At 30.3% G+C, this 22163-nt stretch overlaps 1 protein-coding gene across 7 annotated transcripts in view; it reads right to left on the reverse strand.

Annotated features, from left to right (window-relative positions):
- LOC110993715 (protein sickie) overlaps positions 1-22163 on the reverse strand; it is a 116470-nt gene that overhangs the window by 52425 nt on the left and 41882 nt on the right. For 6 of the 7 annotated variants that reach the window (XM_045630276.1, XM_045630275.1, XM_045630274.1 and 3 more), the window contains exons 3-4: positions 21407-21720; positions 2101-2204 (exon numbers count right to left, since the gene is read on the reverse strand). In XM_045630276.1, the coding sequence (XP_045486232.1) occupies positions 2101-2204; positions 21407-21720 (418 nt within the window). Of the gene's footprint in view, positions 1-2100; positions 2205-5065; positions 5197-21406; positions 21721-22163 lie in introns of those variants that run through there. The other variant, XM_045630280.1, reaches the window with a different exon arrangement.

Here is a 22163-nt window from a genome sequence, read left to right on the forward strand (position 1 = left end):
AGATTTTCTATTAGCTAACATAACTAAAACTCATGTTATTATTAAATTATGATAAACCTCAATTCTGGAGCACAGTGAGATATTGTTTACATAAGATACATCCCAGTGATGATAAGAAATGTCTCATATTTATCTATAAATAAACTCACTCCTTGTTGTGTATAAAAAGGCATCGGCACTTACTCTTTTACAATTAACACTAACACTTAATAACGTACATAATTAACTTTATTGACACTTCACTAACAAGTGTTCCCCTTGAGGAGTGCACATCAACTGCAGTGTGCAGACAAGAGTCAAGACACTCGATAGCATTGGGCGTTAATAAATCTCTAGATTATCGCTTCCCCTGCGCAAGAGTTGTAACCGGCAAGTGTTTTCATTATCACAATGTCTAGCGGATGTTATACCACAGTTAGACCGTCTTTTTATTCAATTGATTGTTAAATTATTTGCGTATTATTTTATCTATTAATTGATTAAATTAACACATCATTAGAAATATTTGCTATCAACATTTAAACACTAACATTAATGGAACGTTTGTTAAATGGACAATAATAAGATTTTATTTGTAGGTACCGCCGAATATACGACCGATCCGTGAGTGCACTGAGTTGATATAAAAATATTTTGTACTTTCATCGATTTCCGTAGACTAAAATGTCTATAATTTATATATATTAAACAATGTAACATTATTAATTTAGATTAATAATTTTACATTGTATATTATTTTAAGTGAATTAGATTTAAGAATACCTACTATCATTTTATAATAGCATGTAAGTTAAAAAGGTGAGCGGAAGGACTTTTATTATTATTACTATTCATGTTAAATAATATATATATAATAATAATTTTTTGTATCATTTATGTTGTTTACCTAAGTTGTCATACATTTTTGAATAAAAAAGTTTACACCATACACCGTAGATTTAATTTCTATGTATGATATGGTCAACTTTAATTAAGAAATATCTCGTGAAAACAAAAAGACTTAATTCTACTCTAATAAATAAAAAGATAAAGCCCATACAATATACTTTAGAGTAGGATAATCACTTGATTTTAACTATTCTTTTACCACAAGGACATTTTGATTTAGGTCTCCTAGTACTAAGAGCCAGACAAGTAATTTTGTCTGCGCAAAGTGAACTTGAGTGCCGCTAATAAATTATATTGAGAAAGAGCAAAAACCTTTCCGTCTAACTAGAGATGCCATTAACTAATTACTAAATTGAATTGTACGTATCCATTGTAGCCGGATGTCTAGCGAATCTACTTAAGCTACTTAGCTAAATTTTCTTTCACTTATACTTAATGATTTATACTTGTGAAGTGGTTTAGATAGTTTTCAAGTTTTAATATAATTATTGGTTATTTAAACTTATGTAGTTTCATAGTTATTTGTAGATATTTTTCATATAAATGAATATGTATTTCTCATTACTAATTAAATTGCGTGATTTGTAATGATAATATTTCATAAATATCCTTATCTATGACATAAGAATTCAGATAAAAGATTAAACGTAATTGATTTTGGTTCTTCTTAATTAAATTATGTCATACTCGTAGATATCGACTCATGATAACATTAATCATGCGTAAAACCGAACATTTTTACATTTAACCATAACCCTGTTTCTAAAATAACATAGATACATTGTAACTATGTATGTATATTCAAATGCTTTTCAAATACCAAATATCATGTTATTATCTATGGGGAAGCTATCTAGCCAATCGCACACATGCAAATTTCATGTTGAGATAACTTCAATTTCCCACACTAAAATTATCTGTATGACCTCATTTCGTATTCTTAGGTACTTTTTGAACAATTTATTAATTTAATCTCAGTTTCGGTTAATCGTTCAGGCTACTCAATTACGTATAATCTATGTTGTCTTTGCTATTAAAGTGTGTTTTATAAAAGTAATACGTTAGTTATGATATAAGTTAAACCTCTCAGTTGACCAATTAATAAAAATATAAGTCTACATTACCACTTCTTCTTCTTATTAGTTTTTCTTTAAAAAACGCCTTAAGTATTATTCATAGCAAATGCGCATAGAAGTGAGTTTGCTAACTAACCGTGAACAGGCGTGGCGGGTAACGGTCGTTTGTCCGGCGGGGCACGTCGCACGGCCGCCGCAGACGCAGGTAGGGGGATGGATGTCTGCAGCACTGAGACTTGCCTGTAAATAACGAAGATAAAATGTTATTAAAACCTAATCCCATGATCAATGTTATAATTTAATATAAACACTTACAGGTAATAAAACAGGTATATTAAGTAGGAAGTAAGTAAGATTATTCTCAAAATAGCAAAAACTTTTCAGCGAAATAAAATTAAGAAGACCATTTTGTCTTCGCAACGTATGTTCAATCTCATGAATATCTATCGGACTATTATATGTCATAAAATAACCACACACACACCATACACTTTGTTTCGAGTTACTAATTCCTATATTAAACAAGTTACGAACAATAGATGTATTTGAATAATTTACTCCTTAGTATTTCTAAGTAATAAAGTTGAAGAACCTACCTTGAGAAACTACAACTTTCACTTTTGTACATATTCAAATAGATATAATTTACTTTATAATTTCTACTTCATATCTGTCGTAGGCTGTAAAACTGATTGAGACAAGAAGATATTGCCTACTAACTTCGTAATAAAATACTAATCTTCGGTAGCTATAAAGCGTAATATGAGTATTTCTGATATGTCGTAAAATGTGTTGTGATGTGGAACATTATCTGAGTCCGCAATAAATGTGTAAACAAAAATGCGTTATGAAAAATGACACATTCCTTTTGACAAAAGCCGATTAACCTTATCGTAATATTTCATAAAACTCATCAATTTTATTCCGAACTGTGATAAACAATCTGATTAAAAGAGATGCATAAGTATAGTATAGAATAGTATATTATGGCTAATGCTAATTTAAATAAGGGATTATTAAAAAAAAGGTCTTATAATAATAATAATAATAATATATTTATTTGCAAGAATATGATACAATAATGTTTTGGTGATACAATCTAATGTTCGCATATTCTTATACACCTACAATGGCGTGCAAATTTGTCTTAAATTGAATTTTACATAGATATTATAGTTACTAGGAAAATCACAATCGCAGATGTATTTATCGCAAATCTAATGCTTTATATAACGAAGCTTTGTCAATCAAGTGAAAATAAAGAAAAATGGTTGGTGTCAACACAAAACACAAAGCTGGGCGTGAGCTCGCAATTAAAACAAAACCATTCTAACATAGGCTAGTAGGTGAGATAAACCGCTAAACTGGTGAATTTTAATAGCACGGTATATAATAATTACCTAGCGAAAATTAACAGGTATAGTAGGTACATATTATTGAAGGATTGGCAAACTGCGATAAAGATTCACCAGTCAAATGATAAACTTAATACAGGCGGTATTTCATCTCTAGATTGAATTAATAAATTCTCTACAGAAACCGCCTTTGACAGGTCTTATTGCGATTGGTGTATTGGAAAGATTCCGAGCGTAAAACTGGAGATGGTGGGCTATAATGTTTGTGACCTCTAAAGAGTATGACTACCTCCGTAAACAAACAAGTTTATAGTTTAATTTACTTTAGAGCTTATCGCTTCTAAACGTTATAAAAGATGAGTAAGTCCTTTGTATGATCAAAGCTTTGAAAATTATGATAATATGACTTGAACCAAACAATGAACATCTGGCTGCACTGCGCGATCAACGTTGCATACGCCATGCATTTAATCGTCAAACGGTTCCGATATCACTTATACATAATTCTAAAGTAAGTCATTATAAAATCAAAGGTAAATTAAGTTTAACAATTTTGCGATACATCTCATATACACCTAAAAAATAAAGTTGGAACAAGACATAAATTACCAATTACATAAACCATAATACAAAATAGCGAACAGTAAAAAAACAAAGTATTCGATTTAATACCCAGATTAACGCGTTAAAATACCGTGTTCGATTTTCAGAGAGATAATGATAAAAATCATGTCCTTAAGCCCTTTGACCTAGATACCAAAGGTTAGTAACCTGCAGGTGAAATAAATGCCGGTTCCAAATTCAAAACCCGATGTGATTATATCGGTATCCATCATACCTAACTTGCTATAGTATTACACCTTAACAAATTAGGTTAAACATTACGTTTTATCTGTATGTGGAAAATTGTATAGCGCTAACCATGTTTATAATTCTTGAATTTATAAATTATAGAAAATATTACAACCATAAATAAAGCCTAAACAATATAAAATGATAGTTATATTAATAAACTAAATAAAAAAATGTTACTTTATTAGTTATTAGATACATAACTATGATTAGGTGTGGACTCAAATCAAGATATTTTTTAAAATGCAACAGCATTTAAAAGCATTGTAAACATTATGTTACATATTTTTCTACAGTATTTATAACTCATAGTCTTAAAGGCATTGTTTACTAATGATCCGTGTAAGACGGTAAGATCAAAGTTCTCGCCTATATTGATGATATGCTAGCTGTAAAGATCGACGAACTGTGACTTGAATCAGGCCTGGTATATTTTTAGATCGCCACTACTAAGTAGATGCTCTTAATTTCACTTGGTTATTGAGTTTTAACAACACTTTCCTAACTACAGGATGTGAAATTCAGACTTGTTAATGGAGAAACTTATCAGTGCAATCAAATACCATTGTAGCACACACACACGCAAATTTAACTTGAATTAAATTAATTCGCGGTTCTTAGAAATTTGTCACTAAAGTAACATTTCTCACACTTAGGGCCTGTTTCACAATGTATGGATAAAGTGCCAAATAGCTATGCAACACATAAATTATTCGAAAGATAAAAGTTCCAAATAAGATACTTCGCATTTCATGACGTATAGGGCTATCTGACAGTCGTGAAACGCAAAAATACTATTTATCCAACCAATAAGTAATAAATAGCTTATTTGGAACTTATCCGGACATTGTGAAACAGGCCCTTAATCAAGTCCATGAGTCTTATGAATCATACCTTCTCACTTCTGGCGATGTCGGGAGACTCCTTGACTTTCTGTTTTTGCTGTTTTGTCGTTGTCCGTGTCCAGAGTTTGTGTTACCCATATTTACTTAAAATTACACTATCACAGCACTATTTATAAACCTATATGTTTTATCTGATCAATGAGAGAGTTTGAATTCAGTTCCACAATTTCATTTTAAAATAGCTAGTGCAAGTTATACAAAATTCTCATATCGTTTACGATCGTTTAGGCACTGTAGGAATTTCAAAGGTCAGGCCCGGTCAAAGCATAATCATCATTCCATCAATGCTATCAGAAATTCTGACGATTCCTTTACGTTTAATACTAAAGCCATATTGAGGACACCCTTTGGCATAGGCTAGCTTTAAATAATAATTCCTGGGACCTCGTACCACGTCTAAACCATTAATGTCGTTGATTAGTGTCACAGAGTTAAGTATAATCACACCTGCGTTATCGAGTACATATTATATGCTATTATTTTTTATATTATTTAAATTTCTATCACATGACCATATTGCATTCACGCCATATAACATAAAGCTTAACATACTGTCTGGGTTCAATTTCCGTTATGGTAATCTTGGCAGAAATAAAACAATTGGCTCCTACCTACTCCTACTTAAAAAAAGGTAATCAGTGAGACAACACAGTAGTGTCTATCCCTAATCTAAACATAAATATAATGTTACAGCTGATGTTAATGTCACACGAGTTCATTTAACAAAATTGTTCATAATGTCCTATTGATTATAAAAGTGGGCTCTATTATGTTGTATTGTCTCCATTCAGACAGAGGACAAAAAGTAATTATGGGTGCCGTACGGCTTTCATTCACGGTACATCAACCTCGACAATGAAATAAAACATTTTAACTAAGAGACGGTTTAATTGCATTGTTACATATGGAATAATATATCAGTAAAGGAAGGTAGGTAGTCCTTATGCGTAGACATAGTAGCGGAAATGTTGAGGAAATTCAGGCAAACAAATGTAATTCTGTATTTTATGTGTGTTGATTTTTGGCTCTAAAAGCAAAGAAAGCTACAAGGAAGTAAAATTATTATTATTATTAATTTTGTAAAAATTTATCTCTTTAGATAAAGTCTACTCGTCATTGTGTTAAGAAGTCAAAGTCAAGCCAAAAATACTAAAATTATACGATTGAATGTATAATATTAAAAAAAATGAAATTTGTTATGTTAAATTTTAAATGTAGGTTTATATAAATAATATACACCGTACATGTATACCACCGCACAGTACCACCAATTATTAATAAAAGAAATTCTCCAATACATATAAGGGAAACTATACGTGCATACAAACAAAACAAGTATGAGTTAACTATGTTATGTAATAATTGTCATAGTCGTGAGGTAGATGTCAAAAGTATATTATTGCTCTTCCGGCTATTGGATTAAAACCATTGTTTTTATAATACACAGTTAATATTCTGATACGCTACAAGTCACGCGTAATTTTCTAGTGATCGTTTTAACAATCGTGACTGGCTAGTAGACAGTTGTTATATACTTCCAAAAGTTTAACATAATGGACGCAACGACGTACTTAAAAAGTTAAATGAAATCTGATTTAATAAGTTAAATTATATCATATTTTAATTTTTATTTAATTAATAATTTAAATAATTAATACTTTAAACTTAATAATTTAAACATCATGTGTTGCATATGCTTTACATTGGTACACTTACAGGTCATCTGTGGAATTCTTTGTAAATGCTTCATATTTTTATATATACCCTACATTTTATGATTAGGTTAGGATATAATTAAGTATCAGTTTTTGGAGTTATACTTCTTCTACTTCTAATTTGCGATGCATCTCATGCATATCTGTGGAGTCAACATTTTAGTTTTGAAGTTAAACTTCTTTTGGCGCGTTAGGAAAATGATGAGAGTAAATTGTTACGATGTGCGCACACCGCCACAATAAACCGTCACCATGAAGTTAGCTATAGTCAACATTTTAGCTTTTTCTATTGTCAGTATCGTTTTTCTACAAACGTAAAATAAAGCGAAAGATGAAATGTTTGAAAATATTTTTATCTTTTTTCTCCAAAGAAGTGTAACTTATACACGTGTACATAAAAAAACGTGTATGTACAACAAATGTTTTTTTTATGCAAAAGACGAGACTAAAAGTGGGCCGAACAAATAATGACATATGACATCAGGAACTTTTATGGTTAACATGAAGTCCCCTTCACCTGGCTTTGACTTTCCGAGGTTAACTTGAAAAACACTTTAAGAGCCGTGACCTGTGTAAAACTCAAATAACCACAACAAAAACTAAAATACTTAGAAACATATCCGAATTAGATTTTAAGATTTTAAAATAACCTCAACTAAGTATTGATGCTCTATAAAATTAACAACGTTTAATATTTATTTTTAAATCACGTGTTAAATGTGTAAAAGTTATGTTAAACTTTTACACATTTAAAGAAAAAAAGACAATACCACGTATTTTTTATCCTTGTCAATTTACACGATAAGGTATTCTATAATTCAGAAACGAAAATATACTATTATCAATAAACCAGCGAATTGGGATCACAGCTTGCATAACTGTCAAACTGTCATAACATTCAGATTTTCTAAAAATAAGCAAATCATTATACATATATACAATCTGAAAGTTCGTGATATAATACAGCCGACGATCGTGAGTGAAAATCTAGACTTGTATGATTCAATACCGTGCCGCCTAATTTAGAAATTTTAGACTCGTTCCCTTCACGAGATGAAATCATTCTTGCAACAAAGCCACTACGAGGAAATAAATGTTTTATAAATTTACTGTTGTTAACAATGATAATATTATATTAACATACGTTTTATGAAAATGTTCTGACTGGATTTTATGTTTCTTAGAAAATTGGTTTTTTTCGTTGGTCACAGAAACTGAATTAGTTTTCGTAGAACGCCAAACTTGAACTCACCAGTATTGGAAGCTAATTTATGTAAGCTGAGTTTAAATTCTATAGGATTTGCCCATGTACCTGCTCATACATTGTATAGGTATTTGTAATAATTACTAGTCCGGTTTCTATTGCCAGAATAGCACTTGAAGATTCTTGACAACGTTTTTTATAAATGTTAGATACCTTAGATTTCGTTTTTGTTAAAATAAAAACAATATAATCGAATAAATGACATATTTACGAAATGTATAATTTCAGCAGTTTTTTTTAAAGAAATTTATTTTATTTTTCTGTATAAAGACTGGGTGTTAATAAAATTTAATTTGTGTTTTATATTATAGTAACTAAGACTACAAGGAAATCGTCGTGATATCTTAGTAATCTTTATTACTAATTTATTACAATGTAAACCGATTTGAGAAAGTTTATTTTAATATTTCGTGGAATAATTATAATTCAACCACCGTTTTCCGTTATGAAATGTTCAACCAACGAAAATCAATTATCCAATGGTTTTCCAAATCCGTTGCCAAATTAGCCTATTTTACTCAAATTGATAGGTTCAACTATCATTAAAATTTATTTCTAAATAAATTATATGTGTATTTGAAGAGTCTAGTATTTAAATAAAACTTCTTTATCGGATATAAACAGAATTGGTTTTTATTTACTTATTACATTGTTACCAGCTCAGAGGGGACCAAGATTCGCTCTTGCGATGTACTTAATAAAATTATTACATGGCAAGGACACTACAATACTGCCTTAGTCTCAATGACCTGACCCAAAGAACAAACCCCACCTTAAATCAAAGCAAAAAAAACTTAATTAAGTTAACTTTTCGAAAATTTGCCTACTAAGGTAACAAAGGGTTTAAGATTCCTTGCTTAATATTACCGTTTTGCTATTTATTGTTAATTGTTGTTTTGTGGTAGATTTTCCATAAATAAAGCCTTGATTAAATGATTTTTGGGGAAAATTATGTTTTCATAAGTAACGGTTGCTAATGCGTGCTTAGCCACAGTTTCCTTGAGACAACAAGTTCTTGAAGGGATATGGTAATTCTCTCTAAATAGAGACTAAACTTCTTTGTTCTATCAAGTGACTATAATAGAAGCAATATAAATTATGAACCATGTATTGACTATTTTAAGTGAACAAAGATAGTTCATTAACAATAATTCAATCAATATGACAGCATAATATCTCAGTTTGACGTACAAAGTGGCTATTCAGGTTTATATAACAAGCTTTATTTATTACATGATAATAATAAGTATGCTGTAGCTCAGTGATTCGATGTTTTTAAAATGGTATCTAATTGTTAATTAAAATGCCTATACTAATTTACAAGTTTTACTTTTCATAACCATTTAGAGTAATATATTCGCTATCACCTATCAGTTTGGGGATTTTACGCACGCATCCAGGTTTTGATCAAACAATGGCAGGGCCAGGTTTGATCGTCGTGGAAAACTATACCAAACGCCTGTCCTTAAAAACTTTTATATGTTTATCAGAACTCTGTACCATTGATGCTTTTTATATTTTTTTTCTTAGTATTTGAACGCACACTCTAGCTACATGTTATGGCTCTTAATATATTTCAATTATATTTATAAAAGCATGTCTACCATGTCCGACTAGACAATATGATTATAATAATTCAAAACCAAGCAGTCATTTCCCGTCTGTTATATTTTGCATTAAAATACCCTGTAATCGAGTTGTTAGCCATTGTATGTAAATAATAAATTCAAACCTTACTAAATTGTTGATACGCCCCGATACATACTATTTGGAAAATAGGAACCCGTTTATTTGCTTTATAATACCGCCTTATTGACGTAGAAATATATAATTTCACTGTGGATTTGGTAAAGGTTTTGTATTAGTCTAAATTATTTACTCATAAATATCTAAATCGAAGACAAAGCCTCGAGCAATCTAAATAAAGTACCAATTAATTTTTGTGACTACTTATTTTTTTATTATTATTTGTAACACATAAAATGTAATTGGAAAATCAAAGACTATTAAAATACAGTTACAGTGAGCTACAGTGAAACTTGTTTATTGCTAATACACATTAATTTCCGCCCCATTTTGTCAACGTTATGTTTCTTTCTAATAATCTTTAAGAAACAGAACTTTGTTTCGAATGTGCTCAAGTGAAAAATCGTAAAAATCTTATACATATTGTAGGCCAACGGCTTTTTGTGGCTTATAAATTTAGGAAATATACAGAAACACACATGAAAGTATATTATGTAGAGTTTATAATATAACAATCAATTATTCAGTATATATTACTGTTTATTTTAGAGAAAAAACTTTTCCATTATCCAATCAAACGCTGTATATTATGTATGAATCTTCTCCTAGATTCAGATATTTCCAATAAAAAAAAAATTGCGCCATAAATTTTCCTAATGTTACCAATATATATTAATTTACCTTGAAGGGAGAAGATACGAAGTGCAAACTCATGACATTAAACCAGATTTATCACTGTGGTCACCCTCTCGCGTTCCTTTTTTAAAATGTCATTCAAGACAACAAGTATCTACTCGAATAATAGAATATTTTTGTTTTGTATTACATTTAGCAATTATTCCTAGCGTATTGATTTTAAAAAACAAAATTAAAACAGATATAATGGAATAAATCCTATTTGGATACATTAAAACTCATATGCAAATAATGACCAGAAATAAATCGGTCGAAGTGTTTCTAAAACTATCATAAAATTTAATAAGACGGTATGAATATGGTTCAACAAACATGATAATCATGTTGTTTACTTTAAGCATAGCTAAAATACGGCATGTCTTTTCACTCTACTAAATGACAAATCAATTTAAAAGTTCCAGCAGCTACGGCATAAACGAACGAACGAACCTAACGAAATCGGTACGTGAACACTTTATATATAAACGATCATTGTTAACAAAATATTATCGATTATTTCGTGTGAACTATTGTGTCCGATAGTGAGGGCGAATCTTAGGGTAGAGCCCCAAATGTATTCACTCTCCAAACAATACCAGACACGCTAAATTATTTTTATGTCGCAAACAGACCGTAAATGATCTTTAGTACAATGACATTAACCCTGTGTTTTAAAAAACAAGAAAAAGAAATAAGCAACCGCAATAGCTTTAAAATTAAGTGGCTTCGCGTGACGATTGGAACTAACCATTGAAGTGAAATGTTTTACGATTTTAGCCTGAAGTTGTAAGCAATTATACATGGTAAATAAATTTAAAGAAATTCACTGTGAGGTAACTAGATAGCTTATTAATTAATTTCAAATCTTAAATAAGTCTACTTGTTAGGTATCCAGATAACTTATTAAATAAATTAAAACTTGTAGGCAAATTGAAAGATTTTAGGCGAAAGTTGTAAGCAATTAAACACGCTACAATAATCAGCATTTATGAACATCATGTAAAAACTTACTAGAAACCCGCTTTTCGCTGAATTGCTTACAATATTTTTTTAGAATTAACAGTGCAAACACCAGTTAAGCACCGCGCTTCGTGAAATAACGATAAAGTTTGCGAACAAACAAACCTAAACAAGTACGTATATTTATCTCCAAGATATTCAGAACTGCATTGCACCCACGTACCAAGAAACTGGTTCTTGAACGAACTTCTTAAAGGCAGATATTTTGATAAGACTATTTTTACTATCAATGTATATAATAAAATTTTAAATAGCAGATGAAATATATTTGAAAAAAATGCCAAATTTGTTATGTTTTGTATAGATTAATTTAAGTACATATTTATACATTATATCTTGTAACTTCTATTCCAGATTTTTTTGTTTCTTACTTTTCATCATGATCCAATAAGTTTTATTTATTAAAAATATAGCAATAGAGGCGTATACATAAGAGGTGGAGGGCTCTAGTTGTATTCATAAACTAGTTAAAAAACACAAAACATTTACTCTTGTGGAAATAAAATTAGCCTGTAAACGCCAATTACTGACGAAAATAGAGATCATACTTCGCAAGCCTGCGAACCTAGAGATATGTTTGAATGCAATTACCCTCTTTTTAATACATTTTATTACCTTTTCAATTAAAATTAGACTAACACTTTAACAGTTCTGTTTTAGTAAATGTTTTCTAACAATAATTGTTGTATTACTACTCAAAATCAGATATCATTAAAGTGCTTAAAAGTGGTTTATGTTATGTTATTACAGGATTAAAATTCCTTTTATATCCGTAAGATCGTAGAGCAAGTTTGTAGCCTGTGCCAATTTATGTAGGCGTAAACAGGACCAGATAAGCGGGTCCATTCTCCAGCCTTCGCAAACCAATAAGTAAAGCGAAACTGTAGAACTACCATTCTATATCTATTACACAGTACACCTACGATCGACACATTGTTGAATACTAAATAGCCTAGTGCTTCCACATTCTAACCCTTAAGTACTATAGAAAACGATCACTTTTTCTGCACACGATGACGTAAAGTTATTTTACCTTTAACCTTTTGATAGACTGCGATATTATACATCTTTAAGCGATAAGATTTAGATAAGTCCTAGATAGTAATATGAACTTAGATGACATTTCGATTATACATAATTTGTTTAACTTCTCTTCTCGTGTTTGACTCAGTACCAACAAATAAATAATTATATTGTTAATTGTGTTGTAGTACCTTTACCTAAGTTTTAAGTTTTTGAAGATTTCTCAGGAGAAAAGGCTTTCTTCCTTTTACTTTCCTGATCCTGATTATCTATATACCTAACAATATATTAACATTTTTATACTAAAGAGGGTACTTCAAATAAAAATGAAAAAATAAACATTGATGAACCAAATTCAAACTCTAATCTCGATAAACACTAATAAGACTTAATTTAACTCAAAGTTAACGTCAAGTACGAGTTATGTGAATCACACTAATATAAACAAAACAGCACGTGCATTAAAATAGCCGTCAAATACACATTTCGTATTCACATCACCACAAATAGTCACAAAATCTCACGAAACTCGCGTAGGACGCGCGTCGCGTGCGCGCGCGATCATTGCGTCCACACTACAGCCGAGATGCAGGCCGAAAGGGGCCTTCGCCCTAACACGATCGCGGGATGCAATGGGCACAGGGTGTGAAAACAAAAAACAAAACACGCTCGATTTAGATTGACTTGGTTTGGATCATCTTAATCTTGCTGTTTACGGCACCTCCAACATGAGTTCGTAACTTTGACTATGCTAAAATAAGTAAAAAGATATCTCTTTTAATTCATGTCATATGATAAGTATAATATGACTGTTTTAATTACTATTAAAATATGTTTAATTGAGCCCCTTCAATATCAGCTGAGATATATGTACAGATTAAACAGAATTTAATGATAAACAGAAACAGAAATTTACGTTTTTGTAGATAAATTCAACTACAGATACTATCCTGTCAATAAAAATTAAAAAAAACAGTACAACTATGTATAGCAATCTTGCAATCATGTCTTATAAAAAAAATATCGGATACCATAAAAATGAAAACATAAGAATGCACATTAATATTTTTCCATTTAATAATAAACAGAATCAAATGCACTTTCATAACTTAATGTAATGTCTACTTAAATAAATTAACCTAAAGGAAAATGAAAATCCATACAACTTTAACAGTCGCATCTCATAGAAATAATATCTAGAAGACAGCTGAAATTTTAAATCCCGAATACAGTTTTGAAGACCAAAATTATAATCCACATTCATGTATCGGTAATATATTTTCAATGAAATATTATCTGTCATTTGCAATGTAATTCACACCCTGTAGAAAAACGCGGGTGCCATCTGTGCCGAAGAGCCCTTGCATTAGCGGGATGACATTATGCACTACCTCTGGAAGGGTTCGCGGCTTATCTATTTAAATCACTCCTCCCTACATCCTACTCTTGAATTTACAGGACGTAAACAACCTTCCGTAACTTACCTTTATAAAGGTATTTTTTTGTATAGGTATACGTTTAGCGGGTAATATCGAACGCAAGCTGTTCTTTTTTTAAATTTATTTATGGTATATACATTTATATTTTAACCGCGGCCATTTTGGCGGCGTATTTCACTCAAGTAGTTGTTAAATTCAGTTAAAATACGAATAAATAAGGCTATAATGGTATTTTAGAAATATTATGAATGGTTATGTATTGCATAACAATAAATTGTTTTGTGGAGCACGCGCTGCGCCCCATTTTGGGCCGCTATGGACTAGGAGCATGAATTCGTAGTTAACTGTTAATGGCAGCTATTACTATGATTAATTTTAATAATTTTTTTTGATTATTTATGTATGATTATGATAATAATTTTTGACGACCTGGTAGACGGAAAAAATATTCTGGTTGGAATAATAAATTAGAGACTTATTTATCCTAAAATATAACACATTAACATATAATATATTGTTAGTTATGGATAGATAGATTTAGGAATATAAGTTTAATTTTTTAATGTTTTTATCTAGAATAGTTGGTGTGGGATTTTGGAATTCTATCGTATTAGTGTTTACTGTTAAGATAGAAAACTGTAGTGATAAATAAATAAATAAAAAAAAATATTGTAAATATAAGCTAATCCACATAAGGTGGTGGTAGGTGTTTTAGATTAATATTCATTAATAATTTATAAAAATTACTAGTTAAAAATCCTAGTTATTTTTTTCTCTACTTTGGAAGCGTAGTATTTAAATTATATTTTGTAAATTTTATGTTCATCGTTATTGTTATGATTTTTACAATAGTTTGATCGTAACTTGTATTGTAGAAAATACATATGATGTGGTGTAGTCTAATAAATTATTAACTGATGTTTACTAATACTACCTACTTTTAAAATAGATATACCAGAAAAAACTTGAAACCCCGAGTCTATTAACGTAGATTAAAATTGACTATTAGTCCTATTAAATGTATAGTTAAATAATAATTTTGTATTTAATTCAAACCCTCCTTTCAAATTCTAAAATTAAAAACACAAACTACATAAACATTTTACAATGCCGTAATAGAAGTCGCCAGTATTACCAAGATGAAAATGCACTCAATATTATAGAATAACTATTTTTATTTGAGTATTATACATATTCGAAGAAGAAAACACAATATTCAAATGTGATATTTAGAATCTTATTAACAAATTAATAATAATAATAAATAACCCCTCAGCTGACAAAGGGCATTCTTAATTTAATAAAACTACTTGTAAAGTTATTCCTATTTGTAAATATCATCGCGCTTAAACTGGACATGTTCACTAATTTTTTTCTTAAAATGAAAGGTGATTCTCAGATTTCTTCCGAAGTAATAACAATTATTTGTACTATATATTCATACACGGTTTTGTGCTGAGGTATTTTAAGGAGTTTGAATGTCACTAAATGACATACGAGGTCCCGTTTAAGTACTTCAAGGTTTCTTAATTAATAAATTCGCATTAGGATAATCTAAATGTCTTTATCTTTATTGATTCGACACCTTCAGACAATAAACCAATGTCTCACGTCATCAACTTCTTAAGGCGACTGTAAAAATCTTTGATATTGCTGTAATTAAGCTGAGGAAAAATTAAATACACCTTGGACTAGGCTTGAGATCCGAGATTTCATTGTGTTTCGTGATCAGTTTTGTTTTGTAGGTGATAAGCCTTATGTGCCTGTCACACGCCATTGACCTCTAAGATATGTCCGCTTCCTCACGATGTTCTAAAGCATAACTGTGGCTTCAACTTACGACCTCAGAAGTCAGATTGGCACGCTCAAGTCAATACGCTAATACATTTATATAATTGTTGTAAAATTAATTACGACTAGATTTACGTGAAGATTTTGCGAACGCGACGAAGTCAAAGAGAATAATAACGCGCCAGAGATAGTAAACAAATGAACGCTCGCGCTTGGAAAATGTAATTCCAAGTAGCTGCACTGCAGATAATGCAGATCTAGGCATAATGAAACCGCGAGTCTGCGACGATGTAAATTTTTCAAATGTTCTTAAGAATTTTTTCATGCCGCTACCATCTGTATGTCGACAGCTGTACTCATAAATCACCAGTGCAAATCCTAAGAAACATAAAAGTTGGATTTTTCACTATGTAACTGTTTTGGGGATAATGTGGCTTTAAACGTAGACCAGATGTTTTATTTGAAATTATTATAAGTGACACAGACTACAGGACAGACTAAAGGAACTAAGAAATTCAATGTACTAAATAAACTTTCGTACACATGTGCGCAATTAATACTATTATATTAAAAAACAGCAGCTATTAAAAATATATAAAGTGACTTTCGAAGAGCTCGGAAATAAAAGGCTATATTTTTATTATTTATAAAAAACAAACAACAAAATTAAACAAAAAAAATTACTGAAAAAAAATTGTAACTGACTCAAAAATGTCCTTCCACATTATGCAAGGAAAAGAGATCCTGAAATAAATTTTTTAACCATTATCTCAAGCTTTTTATGTATGAAAATTATAATTGTGACAATCAAACGCTTGTGAATCCAGAAAAACCTGTACATAGTTTTTAACTGCTATCTAAAATCTGAAGTGTTTAAAATTCTAATACTTAATTTATTGATAATAAGGTTGCAAACTAAAATATCAAAATCTAACTTTGTATAATGCGGAAACGTCCATTGCGGTGAGGTTCGACCAATTCCCCGTTTGTTAAAACCGATTAATCTATTCTAAGAATATCTAAAATTAAATCGTTATTTCTAAAATATAAGTTCGGTTTAGAAGCCACAGAGCGTTGTACTTAAGCTGTCACAAATGTGCTGTATGCGTGTAATGTGAATGATAAATCGAATCCGTTAGTGCAAAATGTGTTCTATTACACGTCAAATTTTGGGAGGTAGATAGATAATTAGTAATCACTACAAAATGTGTATAGGACATTCTAAAATATGATTACCTAATTACCAAGTATACAAAAATATATTACTTGTTATTTGCTACTACTTCTATAATCACTATAGAATTTACTATGTTCCAATCTCTTTTTGATATACAGAACTTATAGTATAGCAATAAATGCTTTTTATCTTATAATTAGATTAATAAATAAATATATTGTTATGTAATATAATATGTAATAAATAAACATGTTTTTGTTTAATTTTGTTTTATAGAACAGGGGCAAACGGGCAGGAGGCTCACCTGATGTTTAGTGATACCGCCGCCCATGGACACTCTCAATGCCAGAGGGCTGGCCAGTGCGTTGTCGGCCTTTTAAGAATTTAAAACAATACATGTTATTATAAAAATAATAAATTAAAGACAATGATATTTGTTTGAGTAAAAGGTTGAATAATGAATGAAGGTAGGATTATGATCTTTAAAACAGGTAGTATTGAATATCCTAAACCTGAGTGATACGTGTTCCAAATTCAAAATTCCATCGATTGCCTGCAGGGGTGATAAAGCATTGAACTCATAACGCTTAATTTACGAGGACATAAAGAGTGCAGTTTAATAAGAGAAATTTTCAAGAAGGGCACACCCGTGACCAGACGATCGTTAAACTTACCCTAAAGTAATAGAAAAATATTTTACGTACATTGTTACGAACTATTACAAAAATTATTTGGTTCATTTACACCTACGGTAATTTTTTTACATATAAAATAACAGCAGTGCCGAGTTAGGCTTTAAAAAAATCAGTGGCGCTACAACCCCTTAAGGTTTTGGCTGCAGATTTCTGAATCTGTTTCATGATCATTTATATATCTAATAGGCAAGAAGGTGATCAGCCTCCAGTGACTGACACACGTCGTCAACTTTTTGAGTCTAAGACATGTCGGTTTCATCACGATGCTTTCCTTCACCGTTCGAGCAAATGTTAAATGCGCACATAGAAACTCCATTTGTGCACAGCCGGGGATTGAACCTACGACCTCAGGTATGAGAGTCTTACGCTGAAGCCACTAGCCAACACAACTGCTAGCTAAGCTTTAGTTATAAAAATGTTTTATTGCAACTCAAACTCATTTCTTACGTAAAAGAAACACGGCAATGTTTGCATGACATAAATTTTTAAAATTGTCATTCTTATTAGATATTGGATTACTCTTAACTTATATATTCCATTTTTTTTATTTTCTATTGACATGGGAGCGATAAGGACGAAAATAATAGCAAAGTTATAGTTTAGTTACACAGTTAGAAAAAATATTATAAATTTAAATTATTTATTAACTTCAATATCAGTGCTGTGAATCTTTAAATTTAACTCTTCACATGGCAATGTAAACAAAGTACTGATTTGTATAAATAAATTTATACAAACAACTTTAGTTAAAAAGGCGTGGGAAGTAATGAAAAATACCATTTGCATTGCAAATTTCATTTCACGTTTCTAATTTTCTCGAAGCAGCTGCAGCTGTTAGCCTAGGCTTTAGTATAATTGCAATTTGCGTAAAACAATATCTTAAGTATTGCGGAAGAAAATATTGTTTTGAATCCGTACATAAAGGTAATTTCCTTTATCTATTTTTCATACACCACAGAGATACTTCATATTCTTTCTGTTATACGATGAGTAATAGTTACATTGCTAATATAAGATTTTGAAGAAATGTATTTACTAGTAATGAGTACATCCTAATTGATAACACTCTGCAACGTTTAAAAAACATTGCATATATTGGAACTGTGTAAAATAAAAATGTATGCGCTACAGATATAAAAAATTAGATACTTTTGAAACCCACCAGTTCAGAGTACCTAAGACCTATATTAAAACAGCAACCAATTACTTCTTAAGGACGTGCATGGTACAGGAACTCCGTAGAGTTACTTATTTTTATGATACAAAAGATTGGATTTGATAGGCACTCGCTTTTATTGTTTATTGCTTGCTATTAATATACAAAACATACATTAGTCAACTAGACAGTTGTGCTAATATTTGGTTCTAATAACAACTTCAGACAAAGCAAATCTTCATTGTTTGTTGATGGACAAATTGTGGCCCTAGTCTCATGCCACTTCTGTTGAAATATAAACACAGTTCGTGACAAGAGCCGAATGTTGACGGAACCCAATTCGCAACTGAATTATTTAATACTAAAAATAGAAATAAAATTCCAATTAGACATAACATTATTACTAACGAAATATACATACAGAAACACACAAATAATAATATTCAAAAAAATAAAAGATATGAAAAATATTTTTTTTTCTCTTAAAAAAAATTCAAAAACTGGTAAAGATATTTTTCAGTTTATGTACTTTAGTTTTTTTTAATGTATCTTTATTTATTAATGTAGTTGCTTGTTTTCTGTTATATATATATACATTGTTTATCTATGTTTTGGCTTTCTGTATTGTCTTAGTGTTTTATCTTATAATAAGTATAATTGAATAAATAAATAAAACTCTTACGCATAAATGCCTGAAATAGATATTTAAGTTAACTATATTTATAGCAAGCTACATACAATATGAGCACTATATTAAAATATTATTGAAAAAAACTTAACATATCATCAGCTGTTTGAAAGATCCTAATTGGCTAAACATCGCCCTTAGTAACATGAAACTTATCTCCGCTTATCGACAGGAAACACGTTACGAAATGAGGGATGATCTCGACCCAAAAAAATACCGTTAGCTCTTGGCTTTCGAATATAAAACTTGAATAAAATTGCAAGCATTTATTGCTTCGAATCAACGGTTTTATACTCTGTAGCCGTAAAGAAAAATAAAGCTTTAGTCGAATCTTGTTTGATATATATTCATTCCCGTGTTATGAAGACACAAAATGGCAGTAAAAATCACTCAATTGTAATACACAATTCCTATGAAATATTTTCATAAATAATTGGTATTATATCAAAATTCAAACAATGATTAATTTTTGGTAAATAATATTTACAATTCTCATTTATATCAACACCTCAGATTAAATTGTTTGCTCAATAGCCGGACAAATAGTTTTGAAATTATTTAATATTATTATTATATCAACCCTTAGTATTGATTTGTAAGCATGACTTAATTAATTTTCTCTAATGATTGATTTCTAGTGCAATTTACAAGTGTTGGTACCTTCATACATAATACAATCCTATTATGTCAAAGTAGTCCGCCCAAAAAATAGTTACTATAGCTACTCCAAATAGCGTGTGAAAAATCAATGATCGATAATAATATTTAATTTAATGCAGTGGAATGTATCAAGTTGACATGTACGGCAATCGTGGTTCGATCAAAGGATTGCCTTTTATAGAAACCTGGCCCATTGTAAAGCTAAATGTTTTAACTCTATACGATTTATTCTTTCCTTTACTTTCCAGTTAAATTTTGTCAAAATATTATTATCTATGGATTTCGGAAGCTATTCTGTTACTCTGAGGAAAGCTCTATATAAAACATTATATTATTATTATAATTCAGTCGAGATAAGTTTAGTTCAATTAACAATATTATACATGCGTATGTCGTAAGATGTTTAAAAAATTTCTAAAGTATGAATTGCTTATAAAATTACTACTACTAATTACTACTACAAGATACTAAATTAAACACACTAAACACTGTATTTTATTAAAAGGCGTGATATTAGTTTTTACTCAAATACTTCCTAATGCAGTATTTTATTAGCATTTTAATAATATTATGTTGATTACTTTTTAAGGTCGTAAAAATATTCATATCATATCGATAAAAGTTTCTAGCCACTTCAGAAAAATGTTATCTTTTCTAAGTAATAAAATCTTAACATATGAACCTACAGGCCCTTGCGCTGCTGGAGCAGACAAACAATAGCTTGTTAATCTCGTGAGACTAGTGTGACATCCTTACATTGTCGCTAGTGTTGACCGGAGTCAAGAGGGCTGACATAAGATGTACCTACTAAGACTTTATAATATAAGTGTGAGCTTGGTCTGGTAAAGTACTTAGGATTTATATGCCGTATATAATTTATATTAAACTTATTATAATGGAAGAGTTGAGTCTGAAAAGACTGTCTCTGGAAAATAAATAACCACCAGAACAAACAATCAAATCAAAGAAAGTGGGTACATACTAAATTTTATAGTAAACTTATAATATAGACTAAAAAAGTTTATATTATAATAATTACTAAAATTGTATAGTGAAATATTCATACAAAACAACTGCAGTATTGTAGCTATATCGTAAAAAATTATTGAAGTATTTCGATAAGCGACATCTATGAAAATATATATATATATACCGAACCAAAAAACCATTTTGAAACATCACACTAGATGGCGCTCAAGCTTACTAGCGTTATTTACGTATATTATTTATTACGCCAACGGAAAAATAATTATCAATAAAGTATTATTTTACAACACTTACCGATTTGCTGTTAGTGTTGTCATATCGATGTTATTTCCGCAAACAGTCAAGATATCATCCCCACTGCTGCCACCTGTTATACGCTGGACGGAACTTATTGCAACATCTTCAGTTGAGTTCTTAGGAGAGTTCGGTACATGGCCGCTAGGTGGCGCTATTCTTTGCTTAGATGCTTGCTTATGTCTGCTTAGTGCGAAAAATAGTGCTAAGACTGCCTTAAGCTTGGCATCCCTTATATCTACAGCGGTAACTTGTTCTAATCCTTGTACTTTTTGGGCATGGAGGAAGTCCAAACAGCACTGCACGTTCTCCAACTGAAAAGAAGAAATTATATTTAATTAATTGACTAATAATTACACTAAGTTTAAGGCGAATTTGTTAAAGAAGAATGTATATATATTTTGATGCTTTTTTATACCTGATGTAAATAGGTAATGATTCATTGCATAATCGTTTTCATTCAAATTTCGGGTAATATTTAGTTAGCCAGTGAAATCTGACTTCATCAATGATTAAAACTAACATTGTTAGCTATGTTTATAACGCGTTTATAACACGTAGCGCATATTTAAAATGTATATCAATTCGATTGAACTCGTTTAAAATGTAATGCACATAGCTCTTATCTGATACAAAAACTGATTTTGGACGGACAATGAAAATCGCATCGTACTTAAATGGAAAGTAATTCGGCTCCAAAAAGGGTCGGTGTGCAAGAAACGCAATGCGAATATCAAACAAATTAACATTTTACGTG

Source organism: Pieris rapae, chromosome 12 (assembly GCF_905147795.1).
Source record: "Pieris rapae chromosome 12, ilPieRapa1.1, whole genome shotgun sequence".
Lineage (NCBI taxonomy): Eukaryota > Metazoa > Arthropoda > Insecta > Lepidoptera > Pieridae > Pieris > Pieris rapae.